The sequence below is a fragment of the Nerophis lumbriciformis genome, linkage group LG33 (assembly GCF_033978685.3).
Source record: "Nerophis lumbriciformis linkage group LG33, RoL_Nlum_v2.1, whole genome shotgun sequence".
NCBI lineage: Eukaryota > Metazoa > Chordata > Actinopteri > Syngnathiformes > Syngnathidae > Nerophis > Nerophis lumbriciformis.
This window is the reverse complement of record NC_084580.2, coordinates 23,819,783-23,834,170: the sequence shown is the minus strand read 5'-3', so window position 1 is coordinate 23,834,170 and position 14,388 is coordinate 23,819,783. Positions and strand designations below refer to the sequence as shown.

The window sequence follows — 14,388 nt, the reverse complement described above, 5'->3', positions numbered from 1 at the left end:
TTTACCACTCAAAGAGCCATTTTGACCCGTTTCACAAAATCAAGAAAACAATGGGAGCCACAAAATTCTTTTGAAATTAAAAATGAAATAAGACTGCATATAAAGTTTTTTTTTGCTTTGTGCTATGTATAAAGCAGACACGTGGCCTGCGAGTTTACCCTCCTGATTTTTCCGGGAGACTCCCGTATTTCAGAGTGACTATTCTATTGTATGTCTGCTGATCTTCACCATAACAACCATAATAATAAGGGCGTGCCGTGATGGCACTGTCTTTAGCACTCTCTACAACCTGTATAAACAGCCCAGTCACATGTTACATGAGGCTTCTGCAGACACACACAAGTGACTGCAAGGCATACTTAGTCAACAGCCATACAGGTCACACTGAGGGTGGCCGTATAAAACAACTTTAACACTGTTACAAATATGCGCCACACTGTGAACCCACACCAAAAAAGAATGACAAACACATTTCGGGAGAACATCCGCACCGTAACACAACATAAACACAACAGAACAAATACCCAGAATCCCATGCATCCCTAACTCTTCCGGGCTATATTATACACCCCCGTTACCATTGCGGCATTAAGCGATGTCATGATTATCTTTACATCACACTCAAATTTATAAGCGCATGCCTAAATTTACCGCATGCCTTTGGTAAGAAGAGGTGAGAAGAGGTTTTAAATGAATTACCGCCGGTGCGCTAATTCAAGGAAATACGGTAGGCATAATAATGTGTTAATTCCACGACTGTATATATCCGTATCGGTAGTTAAGAGTTGGACGATATCGGCAAAAAAGCCATTATCGGACATCTCTAATTTTAATAAGTGGTATGACTGTGTGTAGTCAGTCGGTAGAGCTTCTGTAACTAAGACAAATCCACATGTGTGACACGTTAGCCTGGTGAGAATGTTTCTTACCACCCAGCCACCAATGTATGCGACACGGTTGTCCGGTAAGGGACAGTTCTGAGGTGGTGTTCAGTTGGCATAGTCATGCTGGACAAGAACTCTTGGAACCACGTCAAAGGCATCTGGAATGTTGTCCTCCGAGTCCTCCGTCATAGGGAGGATCTTAGTGTTGTCTTGTGCTGTGGCATTTCCAGTTTTGCTGGGTTCAATGCCAGCTTGGCCTAGATTGAGTGGAATTGCTGTGTGTTGTTGCAGCCTCCTGTTTATAATAAGAGAAGAGTACATCAATAAGACACCCTCATCTTACATTATTATTGACATATACATATACAGTTATTAATATTGTATTTCTTGAAATGCCTATGCCTATATAAAAGATGAAACAATTAAAATGTTTCTCTTCATTTCCATCCATCCATTTTCTACCGCTTGTCCCTTTTGGGGTCGCGGGGGGTGCTGGAGCCTATCTCAGCTGCATTCGGATATTGTCAATTATCAACACACAGCACATGATTTATGAAGGTAAACAAATGTAACAAACAATCCTTGATGTGATGATTAAAAAATGAGTGAGTCATTCAAATATATATTTGGTATCATTTTTAAAGTTTAAGTCCCAACAAGAGAGAGAGATTTATTGATTGATTGATTGATTGATTATCGGCTTACGGTACAGCATTGGCGTTGTTAGGCATATTTTAGGGGGGCTCAAGCCCCCCTAAAATATTCTTAAGGCCCCTTAAATAATTTGGTGTTTTTTGTTTTTTTTTACAAATACATGCCGGCATAGTCATTATAAAGTGGCCCGAATATGAGTTTAAATAAATAATCATATAACCTGTTATTATTCACCCAGTTTCCCCTCACTTCGTAGCGTAAGGTAGAGAGCCCCTTTAGTGCGTCGGTATCCAATCCATTCCACTTGTTCATATAGAAAATGCCCACATCACTCAAATTCCAGTCCGCATTTTCTCTGCGACCTTGCTTGCGGTCCTGCAGGTGTACGAAGCACATTGTCTTCCTTTACAATGAGCGAAGCTGCACAAAACCTTGTGTGTGCAATTGTAAATAATTTAGTTTTTAAGTTTTGTGTTTCTTGTAGAATCTATATAAAGTAATATACATTAGCTTATTGTTAAAATAATGAAAAAAACATCATTAAATATATTTGTTTTATTGTATTGTTACATACACATACTCCACATCGAGAGGAGCCAGATGAGGTGGTTCGGGCATCTGGTCAGGATGCCACCCGAACGCCTCCCTAGGAAGGTGTTTCGGGCACGTCCGACCGGTAGGAGGCCACGGGGAAGACCCAGGACACGCTGGGAAGACTATCTCTCCCGGCTGGCCTGGGAACGCCTCGGGATCCCCCGGGAGGAGCTGGACGAAGTGGCTGGGGAGAGGGAAGTCTGGGCTTCCCTGCTTAAGCTGCTGCCCCCGCGACCCGACCTCGGATAAGCGGAAGAAGATGGATGGATGGATGGTATTGTTACATTAGTGTGTGTGCATTGTGTATGTATGTTCAATTATTACAAAAATACAAACAATAACAAACAAAATAGTTTTTTGTCCTTTTAAAAGAGTGTTTTAAACGCTTAGACGCTACAATATGACTTATGTAAAATGTTCATCTTGTTGTTGTGTATTGTTCCTATAAAGTTTGTGTGTGTATTATAATAATAATAACTGGGATTTATATAGCGCTTTTCTAAGTACCCAAAGTCGCTTTACATGTAGAACCCATTGATCATTCACACCTCGTGGTGGTAAGCTACTTTCATAGCCACAGCTGCCCTGGGGTAGACTGACAGAAGCGTGGCTGCAATTTGTGCCAACGGCCCCTCCGACCACCACCTATCATTCATCATTCAATTCACCGGTGTGAGTGGCACCGGGGGCAAAGGGTGAAGTGTCCCGCCCAAGGACACAACGGCAGCGATTTTTGGATGGTAAGAGGCGGGGAGCGAACCTGCAACCCTCAGGTTTCTGGCACGGTTGCTCTACCCACTACGCCATGCCGCCCCAATATAATAAAGCTGCTTCAAAAAACATGACGTCACCCTCGCTAGATTCACTTTTATTCTTGTAATATGACTTTTATTTTGTTAATATTCATGTGTTAGCTGCAGTGGAGGAACTGCATTGCTGTCAAATATTTGTCTCCGCCTCCAGAAACTTATTTCAAGTCACGTGATTTCCCGATTTGATATAAAAGCTCGTTTCCGCCTTGGCGTCATTTCATGTTTACTCGTCAAGCAAGTTGTCGTCGCCTTGTTTTTCTCTGAGGATTAAAACTAGAAACTTTTTTATTGACTTGTGCACTTGTGACATTTAATGATGAACTTGCTTTTCTTCTTTCTCCTAGTTGTACAAACACACAGCGTGACGCCTGGTAAGTCCACTTTCTTGACAACTTTATACACCTCATTCCTACATGCTCATTTCATCCTAAATACTTCTTCTCATTATTATTGACGCTCTTCTCTTTTCACCAACATCAATCAGTCAATAGTTTGCATCTTCATTTGTTGCTCAAACTTTTCATGAGTCAAACTTGTTCAAGTTGTCTCACTTTAACAGCAAACTACATCAAACTTTTTACTTTAGCATTTCCGGAAACGTTGGTTTCACTTTTAAATAGGAAAATAACAATAATTAATCCAGGAAACAATCAGTAGTATCAGTTATAAGATGAGATGTAGATCAGAATCATTTAATATACACAAAAATTACTCTATTTTTGGGATTTATTCTGAAATAATGGATATAATTGACCCCCAAAAGGACAAGCGGTAGAAAATGGATGGATGGATTATTGTTTATTGTTTGTTGTTTATTGAGGATCCCCATTAGTCGACGCACAAACGCCAGGCTAGTCTTCCTGGGGTTCTTTTCAAAAGTACAAAATAAAATAATAGTACACAGATCCAGTTACAATAAAAGAAAGGATAAAGGGGAAAGAGAAAAAAAAGTTCTCAAACTGATAACATGAAAGATGAACTCTTAAGTCTAAAAAGTGACTTTACATGTTTCTTAAATGCTTTTTTACTGGGAATAGTCCTAATATTTAAATGAAGAGTATTGTAATATTGTTGTTGTATTCCATTGTAAACATCCCATAAGGCGCTGCTATATTTCCATGCTTTGGCAGTGACATCACTAGTTTGAACTTCCCCTCACCTAGAAAAACGACTTTTACTTCTCTGCTAGCAATAATGTCATATATTTATTTGACACTTACAGTTGGAGAAGGAAATAAGTCAAGTTATTCATGTGTGTGGTCTTAAAGTGAGGTATAAATATGAAATATTGTCTCTTAGAACAGGAAGTGATTGTTTACTGTGAGAAGCAGCAGTGTTTGAAGTTGAAATGAAGACAACATCATTTCAAATAGGAATTGTTCAACATGAAACTAAACAATCAAATGTTGTTTTTCTGCCTTTTGTCTTTCAGTGATTCATTCACTCAAGTATTTCACCACTGCATCCTCTCAAGTTCCAAACTTCCCAGAGTTTGTGGAGGTTGGTTATGTTGATGAAGTTGAGATTAGTTACTATGACAACAACATCAGGAAAGCAGAATCCAAACAGGACTGGATGAACAAAATCACAGCAGAGGATCCAAACTACTGGCAGAGACAAACAGAGATGAATGTTGTTAATGAACATGTCTTCAAAGACAACATTGAAAAAGTCATGAAGCGTTTCAACCAAACTGGAGGTTTGTTTATGTTGAACTTTCTACTATTCTAATATATTTGATATTTGTATACTGTATTAAAAACACACATTACTGCACTGATATACCTTGTCTCTGTCCATCCCATAATAACCTACAACAAAGACATGTAGTGTGTTAGTTTCACTCTGCTTTACAACACTTTGTGTCTCTCAGGTGTTCACATTGTCCAGATGATGTCAGGATGTGAATGGAATGATGAGACTGATGAGGTTCAAGGTTGGAAGCAGTACAGTTATGATGGAGAAGATTTCATATCGTTGGACATGAAAACATGGACATGGACTGCAGCAAAACAACAAGCTTTCCCCTCCAAACTCAAGTGGGACCAAGACATACTTTATCTAGACTACCAGAAGTATTATTTCACTAAGGAATGTCCTTCTTACTTGAAGAAGTATGTGGAGTATGGGAAGAAGGTCCTAATGAGAACAGGTAGAAGCACACCTTGTACTTTCACCTTTTAACATGTTAGCACTCCCCCTATAGGAACATTACTGACATTACACTTTATACTCTTTTTTTCTCTTCACCTCCTTTTTTCTACATCTTTACCTCCATTCTCTTCATCTTTACCTCCATTCTCTCCATCTTTACCTTCATTTTCCTTTTCTCTTCATCTTTACCTCCATTCTCTCCTGTTCTCTTCATCTTTACCACCATTGTCTCCTTTTACCCCCCATTCTCTCCTTTTCTCTCCATCTTTACCTCCATCCTCATTTTCTCTTCATCTTTACCTCAATTCTCTCCTTTTCTCTCCATCTTTACCTCCATTCTCTCCTTTTCTTTTCATCTTTTCCTCCATTCTCTCCTTTCTTTCCATCTTTACCTCCATTCTCTTTTTCTTTACCTCCATTCTCCTTTTCTCTTCATCTTTACCTCCATTCTCCTTTTCTCTTCATCTTTACCTCCATTCTCCTTTCCTCTTCATCTTTACCTCCATTCTCTCCTTTTCTCTTCATCTTTACCTCCATTCTCTCCTTTTCTCTCCATCTTTACCTTCATTTACTCCATCGTTACCTTCATTCTCTCCTTTTCTCTTCATCTTTACCTCCATTCTCTCCTTTTCTCTTCATCTTTACCTCCATTCTCTCCTTTTCTCTCCATCTTTACCTCCATTCTCTCATCTTTCCCTTAATTTCTTCCTTTTCTCTCCATCTTTACCTTTTATTCTCACCCTTTCTCTCCATTTTTACCTTCATTTACTCCATCGTTACCTTCATTCTCACCTTTTCTCTCTCTGTACCTACTTTTCTCTTTTTTCTATCTTTACCTCCATTTTGTCCGTTTATCTCCATCTTTACCTTCATTCTCTCCAACTTTACCTTCATTATCTCCTTTTCGCTCCATCTTTACCTCAATTTTCTCCTTTTTTCTGCATCTTTTCCTTTTCTCTCATCTTTCCCTTCATTTTCTCCTTTTACCTCCATTCTCTCCATTTCTCTTTATCTTTACCTTCATTCTCTCCATCTTTACCTCCCTTCTCTCCATCTTTACCTCCATTCTCGCCCTTGTTCTCCATCTTGACCTTCATTCTCTCCTTTTCCCTCCATCTTTACCTCAATTTTCTCCCTTTTTCTGCATCTTTGCCTTCTTTTCTCATCTTTCCCTTCATTTTCTCTTTTTCTCTACATCTTTACCTTTTATTCTCACCTTTTCTCTCCGTCTTTACCTTCATTTACTCCATCGTTACCTTCATTCTCGCCTTTTCTCTCTCTCTCTTTACCTACATTTTCTCCATCGTAATTGTCTCCTTTTCTTTCCAAACTTTACCTTTATTCACTCCATCTTTACCTCCATCTTCTCTCCACGTCATCCTCCATCCACACGTCACTTCCTGGGCAGAGCTTCCGGAGGTGTTCCTCCTCCAGAAGACGCCATCCTCTCCGGTCAGCTGCATGGCGACAGGTTTCTACCCCGACCTAGCCGACTTGTTTTGGAGGAAAGACGGCGAGCAGATCTTCGAGGACGTGGAGCACGGAGAGCTGCTCCCCAACCCCGACGGAACCTTCCAGATGTCGGTGGAGCTGAAAGTGGAGGTGACGGCCGAGGTGGAGGGCAAGTACGAATGTGTGTTCCAGCTGTCTGGCGTCGAGGAGGACCTGGTCACCAAGCTGGAGAGAAGAAGCATCCTGAGCAACGCAAGCCATGAAGGTGAGAAAGACACATGTTGAATAGTGTCAATGTAACCACCTGATGTTCCTTCATGGGACTTATGAAGCAGCTGTCAAACAAATCAATCATACCATACCAACAGGCAACGTGAGCCTCACTGCCACGCTGGCGGTCCTCGCTGTGGTGGTCCTCTTGATCATCATCTTCATCATCAAGCGTCGCCGAAGCAGACAAGGTGAGGGACACAAATGTTTCCTCTCTGCTGTCATTTATGAGATGTGAATTTCACCTGCTTTCTCTTTCATTTCAGCCAAATACGATCCAGCTGGTAAGTAAAACATCTTCTCTTCCTTGGAAAGCATAACAATAAACAAAGCAGTGGTGAAGCATCACTCACACACTTTGTAAGTTTACCCCCACAAAGATTGAAATATCATTTATTACATATTCATCTTTGTTATACACCTTTATGTCAGGTATATTCAATATAATATTGACTTTCTTTTTCTCTTACCATCAAAATCCTGGATTGTTGGTATCTTTGTAAGGGTCAACTTGCAAACTTCCTGTTTTAAGGTGTGATGTAGACACGTGTTACAAGTTTAGCAGGAAAATAAAAGCTTCCCTCCATTAGGAGTATCTTGATACTGGTGTAAAACAGGCCCAGAGCACCACCATGCTTGATGATAGGTATGGTGTTCCTGGGATTAAAGACCTCACCTTTTCTCCTCCAAACATATTGCTGGGTATTGTGGCCAAACAGCTCCATTTTTGTTTCATCCGAAATCACGTGGACAAAGATAAGACCTTCTGGAGGAAAGTTCTGTGGTCAGATGAAACAAAAATGGAGCTGTTTTGGCCACAATACCCAGCAGTATGTTTGGAGGAGAAAAGGTGAGGCCTTTAATCCCAGGAACACCAATTCCTACCGTCAAGCATGGTGGTGGTAGTATTATGCTCTGGGCCTGTTTTGCTGCCAATGGAACTGCTGCTTTACAGAGAGTAAAAGGGACAATGAAAAAGGAGGACTCCCTCCCAAATTCTAGCATGAGCAGCGTAAGCAGCTCACGGTGCGTTTTGTGCTCCCACAGCTGGTGACGCTGGTAACGAGCTCTCAGAGAGACGTGAAGGCTGAAGGCTGAGTGAGACACAGCAGTCGGCACACAGTGAGGACTTTTCTTTTCCATGCACCTCCAAATGTTCTTCTGACTTTGTGTGAAGATGATGTTCACTCTGCCACATGCTAACATCTGCACTTGGATTCACCTGCTTTGCTGAGTCATCTTCTTCCTCCAGGATGCTTTGTGCACTGGAACACAGAGAGATGTCTCCATCGCTGAGGGACCTCATCACACTTGGACATTTATGCACTAATTGCTCCTCATCTCATCCATCATGTCTTCTTTGGCTCTTTATGGCTGAGAAAATCTGCATTTTTCAACAATATTTTGCCAGTCAATCATGTTGATGTTGATCTTTGTGTCCATGTAGTTGTGATGTCATCATTTGGGGCTCATGTGTCATCACATTGACAAGGATTTCTTCTTTCCTTTTCAAACCAATAGACAGCTGCTTATCAGTGAATATCACCTTGTGTCACATGGCATCATTATTTCTACTAATATTTTGGAACAATAGTACCATTTTTAAGTACTTTAGTATGTTAATGTTAATTGTTTATGTAACATTTAAGAATGATGATCATGAGAACTGCTGTCCAGTTGTTATATCTTGTTTTTTGATGACATTAGTCTCATTTGCAATGCAGTTGCACTTCCAAGACCATTAGATGGCAGCACTGTATAACTATTTATAGTTTATTGTCAAACTAGAAAGTGGCTTTTTTTCAGGAAGAGGAATTTGTTAGGTTGCGCCCTACAAAGTGCCAATACTGTAAGTATTGTCCTCATTACACAAAACTGTAAAATTCTAACTATAATCTTAGTTGTAGTTTCCTTTACCAAATTCCAAGGTGCTGAAATCGCCATGTAAAATCGCCCATGCTAATAGTAGCCTGTCTATGGCTAATCCTATGTAAATTAGCATTAAGCTAGCGCATTTTGAAAGAGTGTAACATTACTTTACGTTTGAGTGTTTTTTTATGAAGCACACTTTGTTGGTGTTGAAAATGGCAACGTGACTTAGAGGGAGTTTGGTTGAGTCCGGCCTGAGTGCTGCTTGAGTGATTGTTTACGTGTTTAGTCTGAAAGCAGACATGACCAGTCTGAAACCGGACATGACGTCACATGCAACAAAGGTATCCAACTATGGCACCGTTTGATTTTACGTGAATTGATAGTACCGAGGGAATTGGGTCATTACCTACAAAAGCACTGAATTGGGTAGCCAACCCTACCAGTTAGTGTGACGGAGGGGGACAGTGACACAACATTTTTATGACAAAGCGTTGCAAAATGTTTATATTTATTGAAAATAGTTGCTGTTATTCCGTTCCTTTTTGCATAGTCATATTTATGCTTGATTGCCAAACATGGCGAGGATGTCATTTAGGAAGTAAACAAGGTAGGCCGTTCATATACTCTTGATATTCAGTGTTTTACGTGTACTATGTTTCATGTACATTCTGGGTGTTCAGTAAAAACTTGTCAAATACAATTCTGTGTTGGAGGTGGTTTGTCATTACACACATGATAACACTTTCAGCTTGCAGTCATGCAAAACAAGTGTGACATGTCTCAAGTATTCCTGTAAAAAAGACACAAGCACATACAGCAGATTGTGAGACACTTTTACGGATCAAATAAGATTTTTTTTTCCAGCTGTTTTGAATTATTTAGTGTGAATTTGGGGTCGCTAACCGTCTCTTGAAAAAGAGAATTAGAATGAGAAACAAAAGTGTGTCACGTAATGAGCCTAAAAGGGCCGCACTTAGTCTGGTGTTATTGCCGTTCAGTTTCAGTTCAGTTTATGTGGAACATGCATACGACACATGTAATGCATCACATATTTCCAGTTGTTTCATGACAGCACGTCCGAAAAGGAGTAGGAAGAAGCAGAGCTTATTCAATCCTACTTATTTTCATATCATTGCAAATATATCCCAGTTCCTTGTTCTCTGCAACAGGACAGTGAATACATAATTAATATACCATAGTAAGTAAACAAATAAATAATACTTGTGTGTAACACCAAGGTGCATGCCTATATCAAAGTACATGTGTGTAACACCAAGGTACATGCCTATATCAAAGTGCATGTGTGTAACACCAAGGTACATGCCTATATCAAAGTACATGTGTGTAACACCAAGGTACATGCCTATATCAAAGTGCATGTGTGTAACACCAAGGTACATGCCTATATCAAAGTACATGTGTGTAACACCAAGGTACATGCCTATATCAAAGTACATGGTAGGCAGCCAGAGCTTCATGCCATCCTTTTCTCCTACCCAACTGTCATAAATAAAGAGAGGGTCTGGCAAAAAGTTAACAGTGTCTTTTACTAACAAAGTGTTTTGGTAGTCCTCAGCCTTTTCCTCCTTCACCTCTTGTTCGCTTTTCTTGGCTTGGACTCCCATTTCCCACGCAGCAAAAGTCCTGGCAGTAATATATGTTTTTTATTTCCGAATGCCTTGAATCTACAACGACACAAATGGGCTTTCAATGAGTCAACACTCCATCGCATAAAATATTAAAAGTCGACATTCGCTTCCAAATCAACACCACTCGGTAATAAAGAAGACATTTTCTAGGTTTGTTTATCCCTCTCGACCTTTGACCGGCAATTGAGAGTCTCGCGAGAACGAGACCACTGAATCCTCAACTGGTCCATCCAAAGAAGACGAAGGAGTCAAAAGCAAAATGGCGTTTGACAGAGAAGGCCTAAACGTGGCCACTGGCCATTATTGTTTCTCTAGGCAATGATGAGAGATATAGCAGATTAGTCTCGCTTAACAAGTGGCTGGCTAGCTTCTGTAGACAACAGGGACTAACGTTTATTGATAATTGGCCCTCTTTCTGGGGCAAACCAGGCTTGCTGATGAGGGACGGCCTTCACCCTAACCAGGAAGGCGCCATCATCCTGTCTAAGAATATAGACTACTGTTTAAGTCACATTTGACTAACTACACTAGAGCAAGCCCGGTCACAGGCAATTACAGAGCCTGCTAGTCCGGGTGAGGAGTCAGTTAAGCTAGAACTAGCCAGCACCAGGCTGGATAATTCCTGTACGCATAGCAATTTTCTTAGAATAACACACAACTCACATAATGTGTTTTCTGTTGTGAATGTGTTCGGGGTAGATATGCATTCTACTGAGGTGGCAAATCATGATGCGTTCAGTCGATCGCAGCATCAAGTAAACAATCTGAAAATTCCCGTCGTATCAATTCCTAGATATGGTCGAAACTATTTAAAGTGCACTACGTATAATAAACGCAACATTATTAATATTTCTACTACGGATAATTTAAACAAAAACTCGTCAAAACAGCCCAATACTTATAATATGGGCTTTTTAAACATAAGATCATTGTCTCCCAAAACGTTATTAGTTAATGAGGTCATTAGAGACAACAATCTTAACGTCATTGGTCTTAGCGAAACCTGGCTCAAACCAGACGAATTTTTTGCGCTAAATGAGGCATCTCCTCCTAACTATACGAATGCGCATATTGCCCGTCCCCTTAAAAGGGGTGGGGGGGGTCGCACTAATATACAATGAAAACTTTAACCTTACCCCTAACCTAAATAATAAATACAAATCATTTGAGGTGCTTACTATGAGGTCTGTCGCACCGCTGCCTCTCGATATGGCTGTTATCTACCGCCCCCCAGGGCCCTACTCGGACTTTATTAATGAATTCTCAGAGTTCGTTGCTGATCTAGTGACGCAAGCAGACAATATAATCATAATGGGGGACTTTAATATCCATATGAATAACCCATCGGACCCTCAGTGCGTGGCGCTCCAGACTATAATTGATAGCTGTGGTCTTACACAAATAATAAATGAACCTACGCATCGCAACGGCAATACGATAGATCTAGTGCTGGTCAGGGGTGTCACCACCTCCAAAATTATGGTACTCCCGTATACTAAAGTAATGTCCGATCATTACCTTATAAAATTCGAAGTTCTGACTCATTGTCAACAAACTAATAATAATAATAACTGCTATAGCAGCCGCAACATTAATGCCGCCACAACGATGACTCTTGCTGACCTACTGCCTTCGGTAATGGCACCATTCCCAAATTATGTCGGCTCTATTGATAACCTCACTAACAACTTTGACAATGCCCTGCGCAAAACCATTGATAGTATAGCACCGCTAAAACAAAAAAGGGCCCCTAAAAGGCGCACCCCATGGTTTACAGAGGAAACCAGAGCTCATAAATTATCATGTAGAAAGTTGGAACGCAAATGGCGCGCGACCAAGCTTGAGGTTTTCCATCAAGCATGGAGTGATAGTTTAATATCGTATAAACGCATGCTTACCTTAGCTAAAGCTAAATATTACTCAAATCTCATCCGCCTCAACAAAAACGACCCTAAATTTTTGTTTAGTACAGTAGCATCGCTAACCCAACAAGGGACTCCTCCCAATAGCTCCACCCACTCGGCAGATGACTTTATGAATTTATTTAATAAGAAAATTGAACTAATTAGAAAGGAGATTAAAGATAACGCATCCCAGCTACAACTGGGTTCTATGAACACAGATACAACTGTATCTACGACGGATACTGCAATACAAAATAGTCTCTCTCTTTTTGATGAAATAACATTAGAGGAACTATTACAGCATGTAAGTGGGATAAAACAAACAACATGTTTACTTGACCCACTTCCTGGGAAACTTATCAAGGAGCTTTTTGTATTATTAGGTCCATCAGTGCTAAATATTATAAACTTATCACTTTCCTCTGGCACTGTTCCCCTAGCATTCAAGAAAGCGGTTATTCATCCTCTGCTCAAAAGACCTAACCTTGATCCTGACCTCATGGTAAACTACCGACCGGTGTCCCACCTTCCCTTTATTTCGAAAATCCTCGAAAAAATTGTCGCACAGCAGCTAAATGAACACTTAGTGTCTAACAACCTTTTCAATCCGGTTTCAGGGTAAATCACTCTACGGAGACAGCCCTCGCAAAAATGACTAATGATCTACTGCTAACGATGGATTCTGATGCGTCATCTATGTTGCTGCTTCTTGATCTTAGCGCTGCTTTCGATACCGTCGATCATAATATTTTATTAGAGCGTATCAAAACACGTATTGGTATGTCAGACTTAGCTTTGTCGTGGTTTAACTCGTATCTTACTGACAGGATGCAATGCGTCTCCCATAATAATGTGACCTCGGACTATGTTAAGGTAACGTGCGGAGTTCCTCAGGGTTCGGTTCTTGGCCCTGCACTCTTTAGTATTTACATGCTGCCGCTAGGCGACATCATACGCAAATACGGTGTTAGCTTTCACTGTTATGCTGATGACAGCCAACTCTACATGCCCCTAAAGCTGACCAACACGCCGGATTGTAGTCAGCTGGAGGCGTGTCTTAATGAAATTAAACAATGGATGTCCGCTAACTTCTTGCAACTCAACGCCAAGAAAACGGAAATGCTGATTATCGGTCCTGCTAAACACCGACATTTATTTAATAATACCACCTTAACATTTGACAACCAAACAATTACACAAGGCGAATCAGTAAAGAATCTGGGTATTATCTTCGACCCAACTCTCTCGTTTGAATCACACATTAAGAGTGTTACTAAAACGGCCTTCTTTCATCTCCGTAATATCGCTAAAATTCGTTCTATTTTATCCACTAGCGACGCTGAGATCATTATTCATGTGTTCGTTACGTCTCGTCTCGACTACTGTAACGTATTATTTTCGGGTCTCCCTATGTCTAGCATTAAAAAATTACAGTTGGTACAAAATGCGGCTGCTAGACTTTTGACAAGAACAAGAAAGTTTGATCATATTACGCCTATACTGGCTCACCTGCACTGGCTTCCTGTGCACTTAAGATGTGACTTTAAGGTGTTACTACTTACGTATAAAATACTACACGGTCTAGCTCCGTCCTATCTTGTCGATTGCATTGTACCATATGTCCCAGATAGAAATCTGCGTTCAAAGAACTCCGGCTTATTAGTGATTCCCAGAGCCCAAAAAAAGTCTGCGGGCTATAGAGCGTTTTCTATTGGGGCTCCAGTACTATGGAATCCCCTCCCGGTAACAATTAGAGATGCTACCTCAGTAGAAGCATTTAAGTCCCATCTTAAAACTCATTTGTATACTCTAGCCTTTAAATAGCCCCCCTGTTAGACCAGTTGATCTGCCGTTTCTTTTCTTTTCTCCTCTGCTCCCCTTTTCCTTGAGGGGGGGGGGGGCACAGGTCCAGTGGCCATGGATGAAGTGCTGGCTGTCCAGAGTCGGGACCCGGGGTGGACCGCTCGCCTGTGCATCGGCTGGGAACATCTCTGCGCTGCTGACCCGTCTCCGCTCGGGATGGTGTCCTGCTGGCCCCACTATGGACTGGACTCTTACTATTATGTTGGATCCACTATGGACTGGACTCTCACAATATTATGTCAGACCCACTCGACATCCATTGCTTTCGGTCTCCCCTAGA

The 14,388-nt window shown here is 40.9% G+C and overlaps 2 protein-coding genes across 5 annotated transcripts in view; one reads left to right on the top strand and one right to left on the bottom strand.

Moving 5' to 3' along the window:
• Positions 1–9,392, top strand: part of LOC133575736 (major histocompatibility complex class I-related gene protein-like) — a 222,947-nt gene extending 213,555 nt beyond the window's left edge. Inside the window, exons 3-10 of one of the 2 annotated variants that reach the window (XM_061928542.1) lie at positions 3,289–3,315; positions 4,377–4,643; positions 4,818–5,096; positions 6,507–6,815; positions 6,919–7,011; positions 7,087–7,104; positions 7,868–7,942; positions 8,073–9,392. In XM_061928542.1, the coding sequence (XP_061784526.1) occupies positions 3,289–3,315; positions 4,377–4,643; positions 4,818–5,096; positions 6,507–6,815; positions 6,919–7,011; positions 7,087–7,104; positions 7,868–7,911 (1,037 nt within the window). In that variant the 3' untranslated portion in view covers positions 7,912–7,942; positions 8,073–9,392. Of the gene's footprint in view, positions 1–3,288; positions 3,316–4,376; positions 4,644–4,817; positions 5,097–6,506; positions 6,816–6,918; positions 7,012–7,086; positions 7,105–7,867 lie in introns of both variants that reach the window. The other variant, XM_061928541.1, reaches the window with a different exon arrangement.
• The window catches only part of LOC133575696 (uncharacterized), a 459,465-nt gene that overhangs the window by 164,121 nt on the left and 280,956 nt on the right, over positions 1–14,388 (bottom strand). The gene's annotated exons all lie outside the window — the stretch shown is intronic.